The sequence below is a fragment of the Ursus maritimus genome, unplaced genomic scaffold, assembly GCF_017311325.1.
Source record: "Ursus maritimus isolate PB19 unplaced genomic scaffold, ASM1731132v1 scaffold_7, whole genome shotgun sequence".
NCBI classification, from domain to species: Eukaryota; Metazoa; Chordata; class Mammalia; order Carnivora; family Ursidae; genus Ursus; species Ursus maritimus.
Window position 1 is genome coordinate 36,230,466 of NW_024426885.1, and position 16,962 is coordinate 36,247,427.

Genomic DNA, 16,962 nt, shown 5'->3' on the forward strand with positions numbered 1-16,962 from the left:
ATCATCAGCAGGAGTCTGCTTGAGAGTCTTCCCCCTGTCCCTCATCCCTCAAATCCCCCCTCCTGTGCACACAAACACGTGTGCTCGCTCTCACAAATAAATAAATCTTTTTAAAAAATTAAATAAAATACATAAAATATACTTATCATCATCACCATGCAGACTCCTGTACTCCAAACCAGTGCCTGGACCAGGGCCCAGAATCTGCTTTTAAAAAATCTCCGTGATTAAGGGCAATGTTCCTTTCTTGATCAGGTGCTAATTACACAGAGTGGTTATTTGTGCAAAATTCACTGAGCTCTATCCTTAGGATATGCATACATTTCTGTATTTATAATATTTTCAATGAAGAGTTAAAAAGTAAAAATGCCCTAGGTTATTTTGTGCACACTGATGGAGAACCATTGACTTATCTCTCTTGCTACCAACCGTAAACTCCTAGAGGGCAGTGAAGGCGTCTGTTTTGTCTCTATATTCCCACCATCTGTTTTAGTACCTACAACATAGTACACACCAAATGAATGACTGATAAATCAATAAATGAATGAATAAAGGGAGAGAAGTGGCTTGCGGGTTCTTTCCTCCCTCACACTTTTCCAAACATTTGTTCCATACCCCTGCTGGAGCATGTGAGAGTTCAGACCTCAAAGTTAGACTTCCGAGATACACCTCCCCTGAATAATCCTGTGAGATGCCACCTGACTTCCTCTTACCACATGCCCGGTATGACTGATCCAGGGCACCAACCTGACAAGGACGGGAGCAAGGAAGCAGGTGGAGGACGTTCTGTCCCAGTACCAGTACTTCTGCCCTGCCTGGGTCTGAGCCACCTGGCTCAGGCCTTCCTCACCATGCCTGGGAATCAAGCTGGAGAGAGTATGTCCTTTGAGATACTGCATTGCTAAAGCTTCTACTTGCATCTCTGATATAAATTGCTTCCTAAACTACTCAGCTCAAGTTTTGTGAGAATTTGAAAACTATATCTTTGACTATTTAGGAATAGCAATGGAGATTTTTTTTTTTTAAAGATTTTATTTATTTATTTGACAGAGAGAGAGACAGCCAGCGAGAGAGGGAACACAAGCAGGGGGAGTGGAAGAGGAAGAAGCAGGCTCCTAGCAGAGGAGCCTGATGTGGGGCTCGATCCCATAATGCCAGGATCACACCCTGAGCCGAAGGCAGCCGCTTAACCGCTGTGCCACCCAGGCAATGGAGATTTTTTTTAGCAAATTTACAGTAGAAAGTGAGAGAGATCCTGGGTAAAGTATCATGCGAGTCATTTATTCAGTTACAGATGATTACCAGAAGTTTCCTAAGGATACAATGAGGAACAAGAGTCATCTGCCTTAATGGAGATCACGGGGTGTGTGTGTGCGCGCGCGTGCACGCATGTGCATGCATGTTGTTGGGGGGGGAGGTGGAGACCAACAGTCAAATAGTAATATTGAAGAGGACTTCAACTCCCTCCATTTTGACCTCAAACTTTCTTACTGATTAAGTTCTTCTTTCCATCTTATCTCTTAAGTCAGGCAAAAGACCCTGTGGGCAAAGCATCCCCTGATGGGAACCAAAACTACTCAAGCAGTAAGGACTGCCCTGAGCCAGCAAGGCTTGCATGATTGACCCCCAAGACAACCTGATCAACCTGACCTTGACTACCCTGCTGCATTAACCCACTGACCTTTGTCCCACATTTTCCTTATACAAACCTGGAAGTGTTTTCAGCACTTTGGAGGCAGTCTTTGAGACATTAGTCCAAGGTCTTGCCAGTATTGGCCTCACTGAAATAAATTCCTTTCTTGTTTCACCACTGCTCCACTCTCTGCCTTTGGATTTTTCTCAGAGGCAAGTGGCCAGACCTGGTCTGTTTGGGACCCTGTGAGCCAGGGGCTCTTGCACCCTTGGGCCCCCGTTATAATATCTAGCTTTTTCCTAGCAGTTATGTGCTGGGCACTTCGCATATGTTAATTCATTTCATCATTGTAACAACTCAGTGATGCCCTATTATTATCCCCATTGACAAATAAGGGAACGGATGCATTGTGGAGTTACAAACTGGTAGAGTCATGAAGATACAATGTACGGAATAGGAACACCTGACCTAAGGGTCAGGGAAGAGTTCTCCAAATATAAGAGGTTGAAGCAGAGGTCTGAGGATTGAGTCAGAATCTAGTGGACAAAGAGGTCTGGGGGAAGAGCATTTCAGGCAATGGAAATAACAGGTGCAAAAGGGGTAATAATTTGAGGAACTGGCAGGCTGCCCTACAGCAGGAGCGCAGGGAGCTGGAGATGAGGCAGGAGAGGTAGGCAGGAGCCATAGCACCCAAGTTTGTATATTTGTTTTTCCTCTAAGTCTCAAATAGTATGATAAGGTCAGAGATAGAAGATTTAGGGCTTAGTCCTACTTTTGCACTTAATAACCTCAGCCATCTCTCCATGGCTGTTTCCTTATCTGGAAAAATGAGTGGATGGACCAGAGTTCTCAAGTGGCCCCTGATGTGGGAAACAAAGGCAGAAGAAAATGTAGATGAAATTAAATGTCTTTATAACCTGCAGTCCACTGACAAATACTTAAGGCAGGCAGAGTATAACCTTCCTCCACGAGCTCCCAACTGTCTTAATGTGAATGCCTTGCTGGGGGGAGGGAGGGAGCCACCTTGGTTTGACAAGAAGCAAGGCCTCCAGTATCCGGTGAGTCTTCTTTAGCATATGAAAGAACTTCCCTTATCTTTACTTCCCCCCTACCCCAAAGCATATAATCAGTTGCCCCTCACAATCCCGGGGCAGCAGGAGGCAGCAGCTCTTGCTGTCCACTGGTTCTGTCCCTGTGCTTTGATAAAAACCCACCATTTTTCACCAAAGACATCTTAAGAAGTCTTTCTAGGCCATTGGCTCTGGACCCCACCAAACCTCACCTATATTCAAAAACATCAGCGCCTGTGGTTCCAAAGCTGTGATTCTGGGTAAGCCTCTCCTGGAAGCAATTGCCAGTCTGGGGTGCAGGCCCCAGCTGCTGCTGAATGCACTGAGGCCCAGGGGGTTGGCAACCCACTGGCCCAGATGGCGCTTGCCGGCCTCTGACTCTTCTGCAGATTCAGTCAATACAAATGATGGAGAACATCACACATACTAAATCACACCGTAAATATGGTTGTGAGCATGGTTTGCTCCCCTCACTTGAAGTAATTAAAATAACTACCTCTTTGAAGCCTATACCGTGTGCCAGGATTGTACCACACGATTTCTCACAACAGCTCCTTGTGAGATTCAAAAGCTGAGGCCTCAAGGGATTACATAACTTTGGTAAGGTCCTCACCACCCAAATTTGTCCTGCCTACTGAGCATGTCCAGTCCTATTTCCTATTGCCAGGTATGTTAACTCGGGCAATTTTCCATGGGTTTGCTCAGTGGCTGAGTTGGAATTTGAACCCAGCTCTGACTCCAAAGCTTATGGTGTTGACCACCCTGCCATGCTGCTGCCTTCCCTTCTTAAAACACAGGCAACTCCTTACTCTATAAATAGGATGACATTGTCTCTTGAAGACCTTTCTGGGTGAGGAAAGTGCTTTTTATAGCTTGGGACTGCTTCTGTTTACTTGGTCTCTTCCAGCACGGGTTAATCCCGTGTGCAGCTGTGTCCTTCACTGTCCTTACCCTGTATTCCTAGGTTTCCTCCCTGCAAAGACAACTCCAGGGAACCACATGGTGTCTGCATGTGTGCCAGTAAAGAAATTTCACTCCCTTCGCTTCCCAGATCGGCCTTCCTTTCTATAAATAATCGTTCTCCTCCCTTCACTCAGGCCTGTGAATAGTTTGGTCACTTAACCAAACACACGCACACTCACAAAGCAAGGAGAGGAGGGGTGTTGGAGGGAACAACGTGAATGACCTTGCAAAGGTGTCTAGCCCACTGCGGACAGGATTGGCAAACCTGAAACCTCTACAAATATTTGTGTGCCTCCGTATTCCTCTCCAAGCTGCCTGCTCCTCTAGCGCCAGCCTCGCCCAGTCCCCTCTGGGCTGCTCCGAGATACAAAGCCCAACCCGCCCATCTCTTTGCAAACCCAGAGAACTTCAGTCCCCATGTTGAAACTCGTCGGTGGCGGTGGCGGGCAGCACTGGGCATGCTCAGTAGCGGGGACAGGTCTGGGAGGCAAGGAAGCCGCGTTTGAAGTCGCGCTGCCCGGGGATCAGGAGGAGGCGGGTTGTGGGGTCCCCGGCTGGGGGTCCGCGGGGATCCCCGATTCCGCGCCGGGAGCCGTAATGCTCCCGGCCGGCGCCGCGGGGCGGGCGCGCGGGGGGCAGAGCGCTGAGGAGCGGGGGGAGCCGGTGGGAGAAGGGGAGGAGCGCCGGGCTCGCCATCCCCCGGCGCCGGCTCTGCGGCTGCTGAATCGGAAACCGCAGGGAGGATCCGGGGAAATAAAGACGCCCGAGAATGACCTCCAGCGAGGCCGCCTGAGCCGGGGCCCGCGCGCCGCCGCACCAGCTCCTGGCATGGGCGACCGGGGCGGGCGGCCGGAGCATTCGGCCACGCACGCCCCGGGGGCCCCCGCCGACACCGGCGCTGCCGCCGTGAATGGGCTGCTGCACAACGGCTTCCACCCGCCGCCAGTCCAGCCGCCGCGCCTCTGCAGCCGGGGCCCCGCGGGCGGTGGCGACGCGGCGCCCCCTCGCCTCCCGCTCTTGCCGGAGCTCCAGCCGCAGCCACCGCCCCCTCAGCACGACTCCCCGGCCAAGAAATGCCGGCTGCGGAGGAGGATGGACTCTGGGAGAAAGAACAGGCCGCGTAAGTCCCATCGCGAGGGGAGCGCTGGCGCGAGGCAGGCGCACCCCGCGGGCCCGGCACCCGGGAGCGGCGGGGCAGGCACCGCAGCGAGCCCGGTGCGCCTCAGCACCCGCTGTCGGAGGAGTGTACGGAGGGGGCTCCCGGGACTGATTTTTTCCCCAGGGGCGCCAAGATCGCTGCCTGAGCCTCACTCTTGCTTGCTTCAGTCTGTAGAATGGGCCGACTGAATGCGGATCCTGCGCTGCTTCTTCCGTCACGACTCTAAAAAAGGCTAGCGCACTGCCCGCCTTTCTAATTTGATGGGAAAATGCACGTGTGAGAACATTTCTTGGGGTGTGGGAGTAGGCGTAGAGCTGGAGGGACAGCCGGAGCCGCCCTCTCCCTGCTCCTTGCCCCTTTTGCTTCTCAGAGTTCGTCTTTCTGGGGTTGGCGCTCAGGCAGCCACCTTGTCCTTTGAATCGCAGAGTAGCCGCCAGTACCTCGGGTCTATTGGCAAGCTCCAGGCCTGGAGGCGTGGAGTTTGACAACCCCCCAAATCACAGCCTATTAAATGCTTTTTCTTCGCAGCCAATGAGAGGACCTGTTGGCAGCGACACACCCACTGATACCATGTGGGCTGGAACTATGTGGACCAATGAGAATTGGAGGTGGATTTTTTTTTTTTTTCGGGAACTGGGGATGAGGGTTTCTAATGGTAGTATGCGGCGTAAAAAGCTGAAATGCGCTATTTCACAATCTAAAGCGTGTATATGATGTTAGGCTATAAAGAGTACCTTCCCCGCAGGACATTGTGAGATGAAAATTTGTAGATAGAGTTTCCAACTGGTTTTTCCTATTTGAGCCGAACCTCATTCAACTGGTTACCTCTTTCTGGGTGCCTTTAATGAAGCTTATAAATGGCAAAAGGCAAAGTTAAGTAGAATGCATACTAATTAGATTGCATTCAACACCATTGTCATATGCCTGATACTGAAATTGCTGGCATAGGTTTTGGATTTAACTGTAAAAACTTGATACTTGGCAAAGCTTTTTGTTTCTCTGTTTAGACTCAGGGATTTGGTGGTTTTTTTTCCCTTTTTTGCGCTCAATTAAAATCTCTGAGGCTTTGGGAAGTATCGATGTGGGACGTGACTCTGATACTTGTATTTTGTAGATCTGAAATGTTTAGGTTGAAAGTTAAAAGTCTTGTCTGGAACTCTGAGGCCACACAGCAGATTTGGCAATGGTTGTAAGGAGGACATCTACCTCGCCCTTGAATTTGTATTTATTTATTTTTAGAGACTTGTTAGAAAATTACTTTCTTTATGGACTTAATATTGATTACTTATGATTTACTAACCCATTTTTCTTCTTTCAAAACCACATTTTAGTTATTTCTCTGATCCACGTGTACAAATTGTATAACAGTTTGCGATGTAAATTGATAAAACATTGAAAGAGAACTGTATTGAGTTTTTGTGTATTACAGCTAGCGTGAATGATCAAGAGAGCATAACACCTTTTGAAGTAATTTTTGAGGAATTTAAAGGACACTCTTGGGGCGCCTGGGTGGCACAGCGGTTAAGGGTCTGCCTTCGGCTCAGGGCGTGATCCCGGCATTATGGGATCGAGCCCCACATCAGGCTCTTCTGCTGTGAGCCTGCTTCTTCCTCTCCCACTCCCCCTGCTTGTGTTCCCTCTCTCGCTGGCTGTCTCTATCTCTGTCAAATAAATAAAATCTTTAAAAAAAAAAAAAGTACACTCTTAATAATAGATTGGAAGCATAGAAAAAAAATAATTTTGAGCCTTAATTTGAGCTTGCAAACCCACAGGGATTATTATTTTAGAATACAAGAAAATATAACTTTATACCTGTATGTTTGATGTCAGAAATTAAAGTGGTTTGTATTTTTTACAAAAATAAAAACCTTAGTTATCTTAAATTCAGTGACCAGGACACTTAACTTAAAAACTTTTAAAAGGGATTCATTGAAATCAACTTTTCATTATCCTACCCTGTAGGATATCAAATATCAAATTTTCTCAAATTTGAACAAACATTTCTGAAATAAATTTTACATGTTCTGAGTCACATCTGCTGTATTCACTATCAAAATTTCTCAGTGAAAACTAGGTTTAATATCTTTATACCTCACCTAGGTATCCTTCAGGTATCTTTTTATAAAAAAAAATAGTGCTCAATCAGTTCGTATTTAGGTTCTTTAATCCACTTAGGGTTAAGTATATCCCTATTTTCTAATGACAGATAGGTTTTTATGTAAGCAACTATAACAGAGTATTGGGTGCTGTAAATAAAATGTAAGAGTATGTTGGGGGTGGAAGCATCGAAGCTACGCAAATAATTCCTTCTTACCAGTTTACAACATCAGACACTAAAGTCTGCCTAAACCAGAGGTGTGTTAAAGACAGCCAGAGCTCACTTCTCTCAGATAAGCATCTGCAATGCTGATGTGAGTAGGTGTGTTTCTGTTTGGTAATATCAAGGTTAGAGTGCAGTATGTAAAATACTTCATGTATGAAAACAATGAGTGGAATGAAACAAACAATTCAGTAGTTTCTAACTGTTTTGAAAATGTAAATCTCAGTGCAGGGACTCTTCACAAGCTTGTAATCTAAACCAGTGGCAGGTTGATTTTGCTAAAGCCATCCTTGGAAGTCTTTTCTAAGACTAACCGCTTCATCAAGCTTCCTTGATTACCTGACTTGCCTCTGCTACTCAGCAGCTGTGGGACCTCAACCAAGTTACTAGTTCTCATCTTGAGATACTGGAGTTGTCTAGGTGATCTTCAAGTGTGGTTTCTTGTACCTTTCGAATTCTGACACTTCAGAGCTGATAGTTCTTTCCACATGACTTCTACACTAGTTATCCACTCTGCCACATGGTTAAGCATTTAATTATGGTTTGAAGTTTTTTTTGCCTTGTGCCAATTGTTTCAGTGTGTTATTTGTCTTATCTCCTCAATTAAGTCTGATTATAGATGATATAGTTTTTTCTCTTACGCGATGCACCTTGGGGACATGAATATTTGATTGAGGCCACAGAGAAAAGGTACAAGTGACATTATTGCCACCTCATTGAGGTAGCCGTGTCCATCCATAAGATAGACTTTGGCAAAAGTCCTTCAGTGGAATTTCCATAAAGTTATCAACTGGGAGATTCCTTTGGTCTGCTCCTTGGTGCTTTGATTCTTGGAAGTACACATAAGTAGAACCTTACAGAGTCAGTGCATTTCCCAAATATTTTGAAACTAATAATAGTCCTAATAAAATGCTGTGAGGACCTAATGTGTTATAAATGGGGTAGCCGTTCGTACACAGAAGGGCTTGAGTTTGAAATGCAGCTGGATGGCCTGAGGCTGGTTGTTTCACCTTCCTGCTTCAGTTCTAGTATGATGAGATAGAGATAATCATACTACCTCACTGGGTTGATGTGAGGATTAAATGAGATAATGTAGATTAAGAATTTAGATTCCTGCTTGGTACATACAGAATACTGTCCACTGTTAATCCATAGGACAGGACAACTGAGTGGGTAGAAACAACCTCAGACTGACTTAGTTTAAAAAAAAATACAGGCTCAGAATAAGAAAGACCAAAAAGTTTTATTTGATTAGCCGTAACACTCAGTCCTACAATGTTTTTTTTTTTTTGCCCTTCCCCAATAAAAATAGTGGATAATACAAACATGTGGGAAAAAAGCAGTTAAAAAGTAGTCACAGCCCCATCACTCAGAGAAAACACATGTTTAAAATGTACCATATTTTACAGGTAATTTTGAATCATACTAAGATAAGATTTTGATAACTTTTATTTAAAAATAAAATTTTAGCATAAGCATTTTCTTATGGCATTAAAACGTCCTTTTTTAATGGTCGTATTATATTCCCAATATTCCATTATATGGATATACCAGAATTTATTTAACCTTTCTCTTGCAGCTTTAGGCTGTAGGGAGGGCCTCTATATCATAAACATTGCTGCAGCAACTTCGTAGGTAACTCTTTCTTCAGTTGTTTTTTGTATGTTTGTTTTTTAAAAATGTATTTATTTAGAGAGAGAGGGGGAGAGAAAAAGAGAGCCTACATGTATGTGCGAGTAGGGGGAGGGGTCAGAGAAGAGCGGGAGAGAGAGAGAATCTCAAGTCGACTCCCCGCTGAGTGGGAGCCTGGCTTGCGGCTCGATCTCACCACCCAGGGACTGTGACCTGAGCGGGAAACAAGAGTCCAGTGCTCAAACGACTGAGCCACCTAGGAGTCCCTTAAGTTATTTTTGTTGAGATTGGCAAATACATTCTTTTTGGAGAAGGAACAAAAATGGCACAAAGTGGTATTTAGATGTTGCCTTGAAATGCTGGATATTTTAGATCACAAGGACACTGTTAGATGAGCCATCCTCGTGGAGGGAGGAAAAAATGCCAAGGGGATTGTTGGAGTCACCAAACACTATGCTGCAGAAAAACAAATATTTGGGCATCATCAGAATGCTGGGGGCTGAGTGCTGCCCCTCTCCATTCCCTCTTCTGTTGTGCTGCAACAAGCAGGAATAAGGACTGGATCCGTGGGGCAGCCTCCTGTGGGGTGGGCGTGGGGGGTTCTGGCTTCTCAAATCATTTAGATAGGACACTACTAGCAGAAAATGGGTGAGAGTTCGTTATGCACAGAACATAATCATGGGTACAAACTGAAGAAACCTAAGTCTGTTACCAGTTTTAGCAAGCCACCATTGTGAAAATAAGAGGTGTCAATTTTCTAAATATTGGGGTATTTAGCTTTGGCATCTGGGCTTTCCGCTACCTCTGAATCGGGCTAGTTAGAAAAACCAGGACAAAAAGATAATAGGTAGAATTTTCTGGTTGTATCTGCATAGAATGTAGATATATGCGTTTAAAACAAACAACTGACCAACCATATTCAGTGCTTCTAGATAGATGGGAAATTGCAAATTTGCAAATTTGAGATTGCAAATTCAAGAACAAAAGACAAATGGAAAGGAAGGGCACATTGTTCTGTTGCTACCTTCTGGGACATGGTCAGATTCCCAACTTTGTCAATGAAGTTATGAGTGGTGCAATGCACATTTGAACAGAAGATTAAGAATTTAAGGCCCAAGTGTCCAGCATCTAAGTCAGGTATCAGGGTCTGTTAGACACATGAACACTTTTCCTCAAAAGACCGGTAAGTGAATTTCAACATTAATATGAAGCATATTTGTTTGGCATGGTAACCAAAGATGGAAAGAGTGCTGCTAATTTTTAGCATATGGGACACTTAACAAGTGAATAAAGCAAAAATTCATCATGGTTTTGGAAACAGAATTAGTAGGGAAACAAAGGAGCACTGGTCTTCATTGACAGGTTTTGGGGTTTTGTTTTGTTCTGTTTTGTTGTGATAGCCTGGCTTGTGTATGTTTGTATGGTTTTAATACGAACCAAGTGCTATGAAAGTTAAAATAAATCAAGGTTTGACTTCTATGATATTTAATTACATGTGCCTTAGCTTTAATAGGTAAGTCAGCATTCACCTTGGGATGGCAGTACTCTGATTCAGAAATGGAAACTGTTCGGCGTACCCAATGTGGTGCACAGAATTTCTAAGTAGACCTTTTCTCTAGATAGTGCAGCTGTCAAGCTTGGTGTCTCGTTACTTAATTCATGCCATCTCTTAGATGCTTAGAGCTGGCTAATCATACGTGTGTGTGCGGGCGTGTGTTCGTATCCTCCGTCATTCGAAGGGGTGAGGTAATGTTATTTTTAGAGGCAGTTACATCAAAATAATGATCTGGACCTCTAGCAGATTTCTCTGTAGTTTGGAAAGAGGATGGAAAAACTCATGATAGCGGGTACTTACAGTAGTCACTTTGAGTAGTCAGAGTAGCTGTTATTGAGCAACAGCTATATGCCTGTGTTTTTATGAAAGTATGCAAATTACCAACCCCACTCTCCATTTTACAGATGGGGAAAGAGAGGCTCACAGAGGTGAAGTATCCTGCCCCAAGACCTTAGTCAGTGAATGGCAGGGCCAAAATTCAGACCCGGTCTAAGTCCATTGACAGCAAGCTGGCTTTCTTTTCTGCCACAGTAAACCTACTATTTATGTCAGGAAAAGAAGTGTGTTCTGTAAAATTTTCAGAAGAGATAAGTGTATGCAATCTGTACACCTTTGGCAAAAAGTTGATCCGTGTGTCTGTGGAAGTAACAGTGGCCAGCATTATGGGGCACTTCCTATGTGCATGCCCTGAGCTAAACACTTTATGTGGATTATCTGAACAAATACTCCCAGCGCCCTATGAGATGGGTACTGCTATGGACTGAATGCTTATGTCCCCCCAAAGCTCATATATTGACCTTCTAACCCCCAAGGTGATTGTATTAGGAGGTGGGGGCCTTTGGGAGGTGATTAGGTCGTGAGGGTAGAGCCACTGGGATTGGTGTCCTTATAAAAGAGACCTCAGAAAGCTAGCCACCCCCCCCCCAATCCCTGCTTCTGCCATGTGAGGTTACAGCCAAAAGACAGCCATCTAGGAGGCAGGCTCTCACCAGACACCGAAACCTCCAGCACCTTGATCTTGGACTCCAGAACTATAAGAAATAAATTTCAGTTGTTTATAAGATACTCAAACTGTGGTAAGACAGATCCTATCATGATCTTCCTTCTTCAGAGAAGAAATGGAGGGAGGGCACAAGGGCTCAGGGTAAAACCGTCAGAGTTCAGATTTTGACTCTGCGGAGCTAGACTCAGGACCCTAGAGGGCTCTTGGGAAGTATGAGTAGTGTTCTGTAGTGGAAAGAGCTTTGGAGCCACCAGACCTACATTTAGAGCCTCGCTGCACTTGGGTTTTTTTTTGTTGATTTTTTGTTTTTGTCTTTGCTTTTTTTTTTTTTTTTTTTTAAGATTTATTTACTTATTTTAGATAGAGAAAGGGGAGGGGGGGCAGAGAGCATTTTAAGCAGACTCCGCACTGAGCATGGAGCCAGATGTGGGGCTCAATCCCAGGACCCTGGGATCATGACCCGAGCTGAAGGCAGCCACTTACCCGACTGAGGCACCCAGGTGCCCCTCTGGGACTACTTCTTGAATAGAGATAATGGGGCCCATCTTATTAATTGTGAGGACCAAATGTGGAAATGTAGGTAAATGTAAAATAGAATGACTAGACACTGGTGTGTGCATAGTAAAAGAGATTTTGCTATTAACACTAGCAACTGTTAATAAAGGACATTTAATGTTAATATTATTGCTGTTACTTAGTCACAGAGGCTTTCAAAACTTTGTGAAATCTCAGAATTTCCATGAACTCATCTTGCCGGGACTGAGACTGGGCCTGAGGGTCAGGGTATCTTCCAAACTGACCTAACATCACATCCTGAGTGGAAGCTCCCGTAACTCCCTCTGATGTTTCTAGAAGCAGGACACATAGCCTGTGTCACAATTCAATGACCTCATTGTCACTTTCCTAAGTTGCCCATCGCAACTCCTGAAATGGAGTACAGCGTGCCCTGTCTGAGGGTGATATCAGCAACTTCGTGACTAAGAAGACTGTCATTTATTTTACTGCTAATCTAGTACCAGGACAAAGTTATTTTTTAAAAAGGACGTTTCTTCCTTTGATCTTTATGGTTTGATACCTCGGCCCTCGAGTGAGGCTGATAATGCACCAAAGAGATGAGAAGGGTTAGGAAAGTGAGCCCTTCGCCTTTGTGAATGCTGCTTGAATCGGACAAGGCTGCAGAATTCAGAACAGCTGCATGGAGTTCGTAGGCCTTTTTAACCCGCAGCCTAGCAAACTTTGTTCTGGCAGATGAAGAGATGGATATTTCTGGGCACTTGTTGCCTTTAAGACTAGCACATGAACCTTCTGGTGCAGCTGGCTTTGCCTCTATGCTGAATCTGGGCTGCGGGGCCTTTAGCTTGTGCCTCTGGACAGTTGAGCCTCCATGAACCTCTGTGAGCAGGGGCCAGCCTGGGCAGTGCCGGTTACTAGGAATCCTCTGGGACTTCGGAACTGACGACTCCTTTACAGCCTGAGGTAGGCAGTCCGGGAGTGAGAGAGACAGGGGTGCACTTGTGTGACTTCAAGCTTGATATGGGTCAGCGGTGTGATGAGGCTTCCAGCATAATGTAAGCACTCAAATGTTAGCTATCATGGGTGGTGGTGTTAAATGCCCTTCCTTACACGAAGTGAAATCAGATTCCCGTAACTTCTACCTTGACCATACACTGTGTCCAGTCTCTCTTCTCCATGACTGCTCACTAGACCATTTAAAGACAGCTATTCTATCTTGACTTTTCCTTGGGGTCCCACCGTCTGAAAAACCAAGACCCACACACTCACCTGCCAGACTCCATCATCATAGTAATTCAGTACTGGTTGTACTGGGTTGCCAACAGTAGTAAAGCTTACATGGGAGGATGGCCTCTTGGGGTTGTCATAAAGGGGATTAGATAAGTACTGACCTGGGTGACCTTGAACTCAGATTTAATAAGCCTATCAGCCCCACAGGGGCTAACCAGTTTTTATCCCTGTGCTAGACTCTACATGTAATACTTGGCTTCATGTGATTCCAAGCTGGGATATAGACTGAAGCCAGTTGCTTGGCTTGATTTTACTCAAATACTATGGCATTTCCAAAGTCACTAAACTCTGTGTATGAATCAGAGGACCTGAACATTGTTGAAGCTGTCTGTTTACTATTCATACTTTCCCAGCTACCAATGTTTGATGAAAAACATCTAAAGACATGCTGTGTATTTAGGGGAAGGAAGGTATTATCTATTTGGTCAAGGAGATACCACATCTTGTTATCTTGTATGAAACTTTTTTACTATGAGAAAGTGGTCCAAATGTGGTTTACTCTTTGGAGTGACTGCATAATAGATCATCAACACTTTTTTTCCCCAAAGGTTTTATTTATTTATTTGAGAGAGAGCATGAGTTGGGGGGAAGAGCAGAGAGAGAGGGATAAGCAGACTCCCCACTGACCAGGGAGCCTGACGTGGGGCTCAATGCCAGGACTCCAAGATCATGACCTGAGCCAAAGGCAGACACTTAACCAACTGAGCCACTCAGGCACCCCTATCATCAACACTTTAAAAGAGTGATAAGGGGTATCATGAATAATTATGCCAGGACCACAGGCATAAACTGAGATTTTCCGAGGCAAACGACGACGGGTCCCCATGATGTGCTGGTGCAGGCTCCTACAGGCTCTGAGAGCTGGCTGTACACATTACTTCCTAACTGCATTCAGTGTCCTTGTGTCAATAGCTTGAAATTGGCTACAGTGGGTGTATTTACGCTGTGGAAATTGGTGAACAGTGAAAATCAAGGCTTTAATTTTTAGAGAGCCAGTTGCTAAACATTTACCAGTACACCACTGACTAGAAAAAGCGTCATGGGTCATGCAGAGGAAAGTCCCAGAGAGCATCAGTAATACAAGCTGAATTAATAAGGCATTTGAGTCAGAAGGGGAGGAAAAGGTCAAGATGTCCTCTGCTAAGTAGGACAATGCCAAAAGATGAGGAGTTAGACAAAGGAGCTTCATTCTCAGGAAAGCAAGTATTCTACAGATATTTGAGGGCCCGCTGTAGTGTAAGGGTGGGATTTAGAATCGCATTGTTATCTGCCTCCTTTTGTCCCTCTTAAATGCCTACCCCGAATACAGCTGGGTTTCATGCTGGATCACCCAGTAGGTAGAACAAGCAGGTGTTAGTGTACCAGCAAAGCAGCAGGAGAGCTAAGAAAAGGAGAAGAAAATAGTATACATGACTTTATGTATACAGATACATATCCATGCATGCACCGAAGTGTTAATCACAGGGAGATCATAACTTTGGGCTTCTTTCTACTCATTTTATGATTCACTGTTGTTTTTATTTCGAATGACTTGAATTGTTTTGAGCTATCTGTTCAATACACGTGGATTGGGAAACACCAACATTTCTTCTTTAAATAGGTGTTAAGTCGGGCCTCAATGAGTCTTGCACCTATCTAGGGTGATTTAAAGTTAGTTTACTGTTGGTGAAATGGCAGGGTGGAGTTGCCAGAGTATCTTCATTTCATGGTTCTGGTTAGGGCGGGCAGGTTGAAATTTGTCCCAGCCAAGAGGGAAAGGAGCTTGGCATGTTTGTTTCCACAGGCAGGATCTGTGGGGCAAAAACAGGGACTTCCCCAGTTCATTCCCATTTGAGTTTTACTCCAAAGGTGACTCATTATGCTCCACACTCCTCTCACTGTCTGGTAAGAATATTTGGAGAGCTTGGGATTTTAAAGAAATCTTTTCAGCCAGGGAAGTTTCAAACCAAATACAAAACCAAAGTGTATATATACCCAAGAGGTGCTCATCACTCAGTGTTCACCTCTCTGTTCATTCATGTCCTATCCTATTTCATCTGTTACATCCAAACCTCCCGTTTCCAACTGGATGATTTGCAGCAAATCTCAGATATATCATTGCAATGGTAAGTGTTTTTGTATGTATTTCTAAAAGGTGAGAACTCTTTTTAAAAACATAACCCTAATCTGTTAATTGCTGAAAAAAGTGAACAATGTGTTATTTTCAGTTGAACTATAGTGTTTTATGATGCACAGTTAGAGGGCTAAATTCAGTTATCTAACTATGGATAAAATTGTTGCATCCTGTTTGTTGATAGGTAGATGAAAATTTGAAATTGTGTTTCCTGGAAGGATTCAGTTTGCCAGGGGGTGGTGGTGGTGGTGGTGTTTGTTTCTTTTGCCAGTCCCTGTTATTGTTTGTTTATGATTAATTTTTAACCATTTCTTCATGGTCTGAGACTTGAAACCTCATTCTTGTAATGAAATACTCCTGTTCCAAAAAGGTGCTTGGGGATCACTGCAGACTCACTGGCTTAGAAGTGACTTGTATCTCCTATGTAGTTTTTGTCTTGAGATTGAGAGCTTAGGAACAGTATTAAAAGAATTCCACCCTTCCTTCTGCAGCCACTGGGGTGAGAGCGGGCGAGCTTTCATTCATCCTGAACACACACAGGGAGCAGGGCCGGGCTCAGGCTGGAGGTCTGGAGGTCCTGTGTTCAAGTTGAGCTTGGGCTTTACAGGAGGTTCCCAGGAGGGGTATTGCTGGAATTTGTGCGGTTCGCCATTGCAGACAATCTTTAGACCTATGACCCTGCACTTCAAATTAACCACAAAAACAAAGAGATGCTGAATCTATTTAGTATCACTCTTGTTTGTCAAGCGTTCCTGGGGATCTAACCAGTTAAAACATCAGTGAGTTCTTATCTGTGTAACTGCCAGGACTGGCTTACTTTTGTCAGTATTAGGAGGTTTTCGGTTTTATGAAAAACGTGCTTCAGATGCATTTTGTACATTTTCGTCTTCTTTGACAGAATACTGAGAATCATGTGATATCTTCTAGTACCTTAGGGACATGACTAGTGTCTGTTTTATACGAGGCTGTGTAAGTAATGGGTGCAAATGGCTGCTCTTCTGTTGCTTAGCAGTGCATATTTGCTATGCATCAGCTAAGTACGGGATGGAACTTTTTTAAAAGGGTCCAAATATGTCATTCAAAATTCTTCTTTAAAAATATTTTTGTCTACTTAAAAGCTGTCATTAAAAAGCATGTTGGAAACCACCCAACTGAGATTTGGGTGAGTTCCTTACCTTCTCATCCTCAGTTCTATCATCTGTTAAGTGGGCATAATAAGAATGCCTACCACATTGGGGTATGAGACTTAAATCAAATATTACATGTAAAGCTCATAGCATGGAACCTGGCACATAGTAAGCCCTTAATCTTAGTTACTACAGCGCTGCTGCTGGATTAACCCAATTTTTGTAGACCTTGGAAGAAGCTTCTCCTGAATTCTTATAAATAGACCATTGATTGCCAAGTTGGTAGCTCTGAAGTCTTTTAAAAAGTTTGGTCTGGGGGTGCCAGGGTGGCTCATTCGTTAAGTGTCTGCCTTCAGCTCAGGTCATGATCCCAGGGTTCTGCGATCGAGCCCCACATCGGGCTCCCTGCTCTGCTGGGAGCCTGCTTCTCCCCCTCCCACTCCCCCTGCTTGTGTTCCCTCTCTAGCTGGCTGTCTCTCTCTCTGTCAAATAAATTAAAAAAAAAAAAAAAAAGTTTGGTCTGTACACATATGTCCACATAAAATTGCACAGGCTAATACACTACTTCAGTACAAGTGTACCAC

The 16,962-nt window shown here is 44.5% G+C and overlaps 1 protein-coding gene across 4 annotated transcripts in view; it reads left to right on the plus strand.

Moving 5' to 3' along the window:
- PANK1 (pantothenate kinase 1) overlaps positions 1 to 16,962 on the plus strand; it is a 101,639-nt gene that overhangs the window by 45,165 nt on the left and 39,512 nt on the right. The window contains exon 3 of one of the 4 annotated variants that reach the window (XR_005833182.1): positions 1,526 to 1,813. The exons of 2 other annotated variants lie outside the window; for them this stretch is intronic. Coding sequence is in view for 1 of the 2 variants with exons in the window: in XM_040624126.1 (XP_040480060.1) it covers positions 4,084 to 4,786 (703 nt within the window). In the remaining variant the exon portion in view is untranslated. Of the gene's footprint in view, positions 1 to 1,525; positions 1,814 to 4,083; positions 4,787 to 16,962 lie in introns of those variants that run through there. One more of the 4 variants, XM_040624126.1, reaches the window with a different exon arrangement.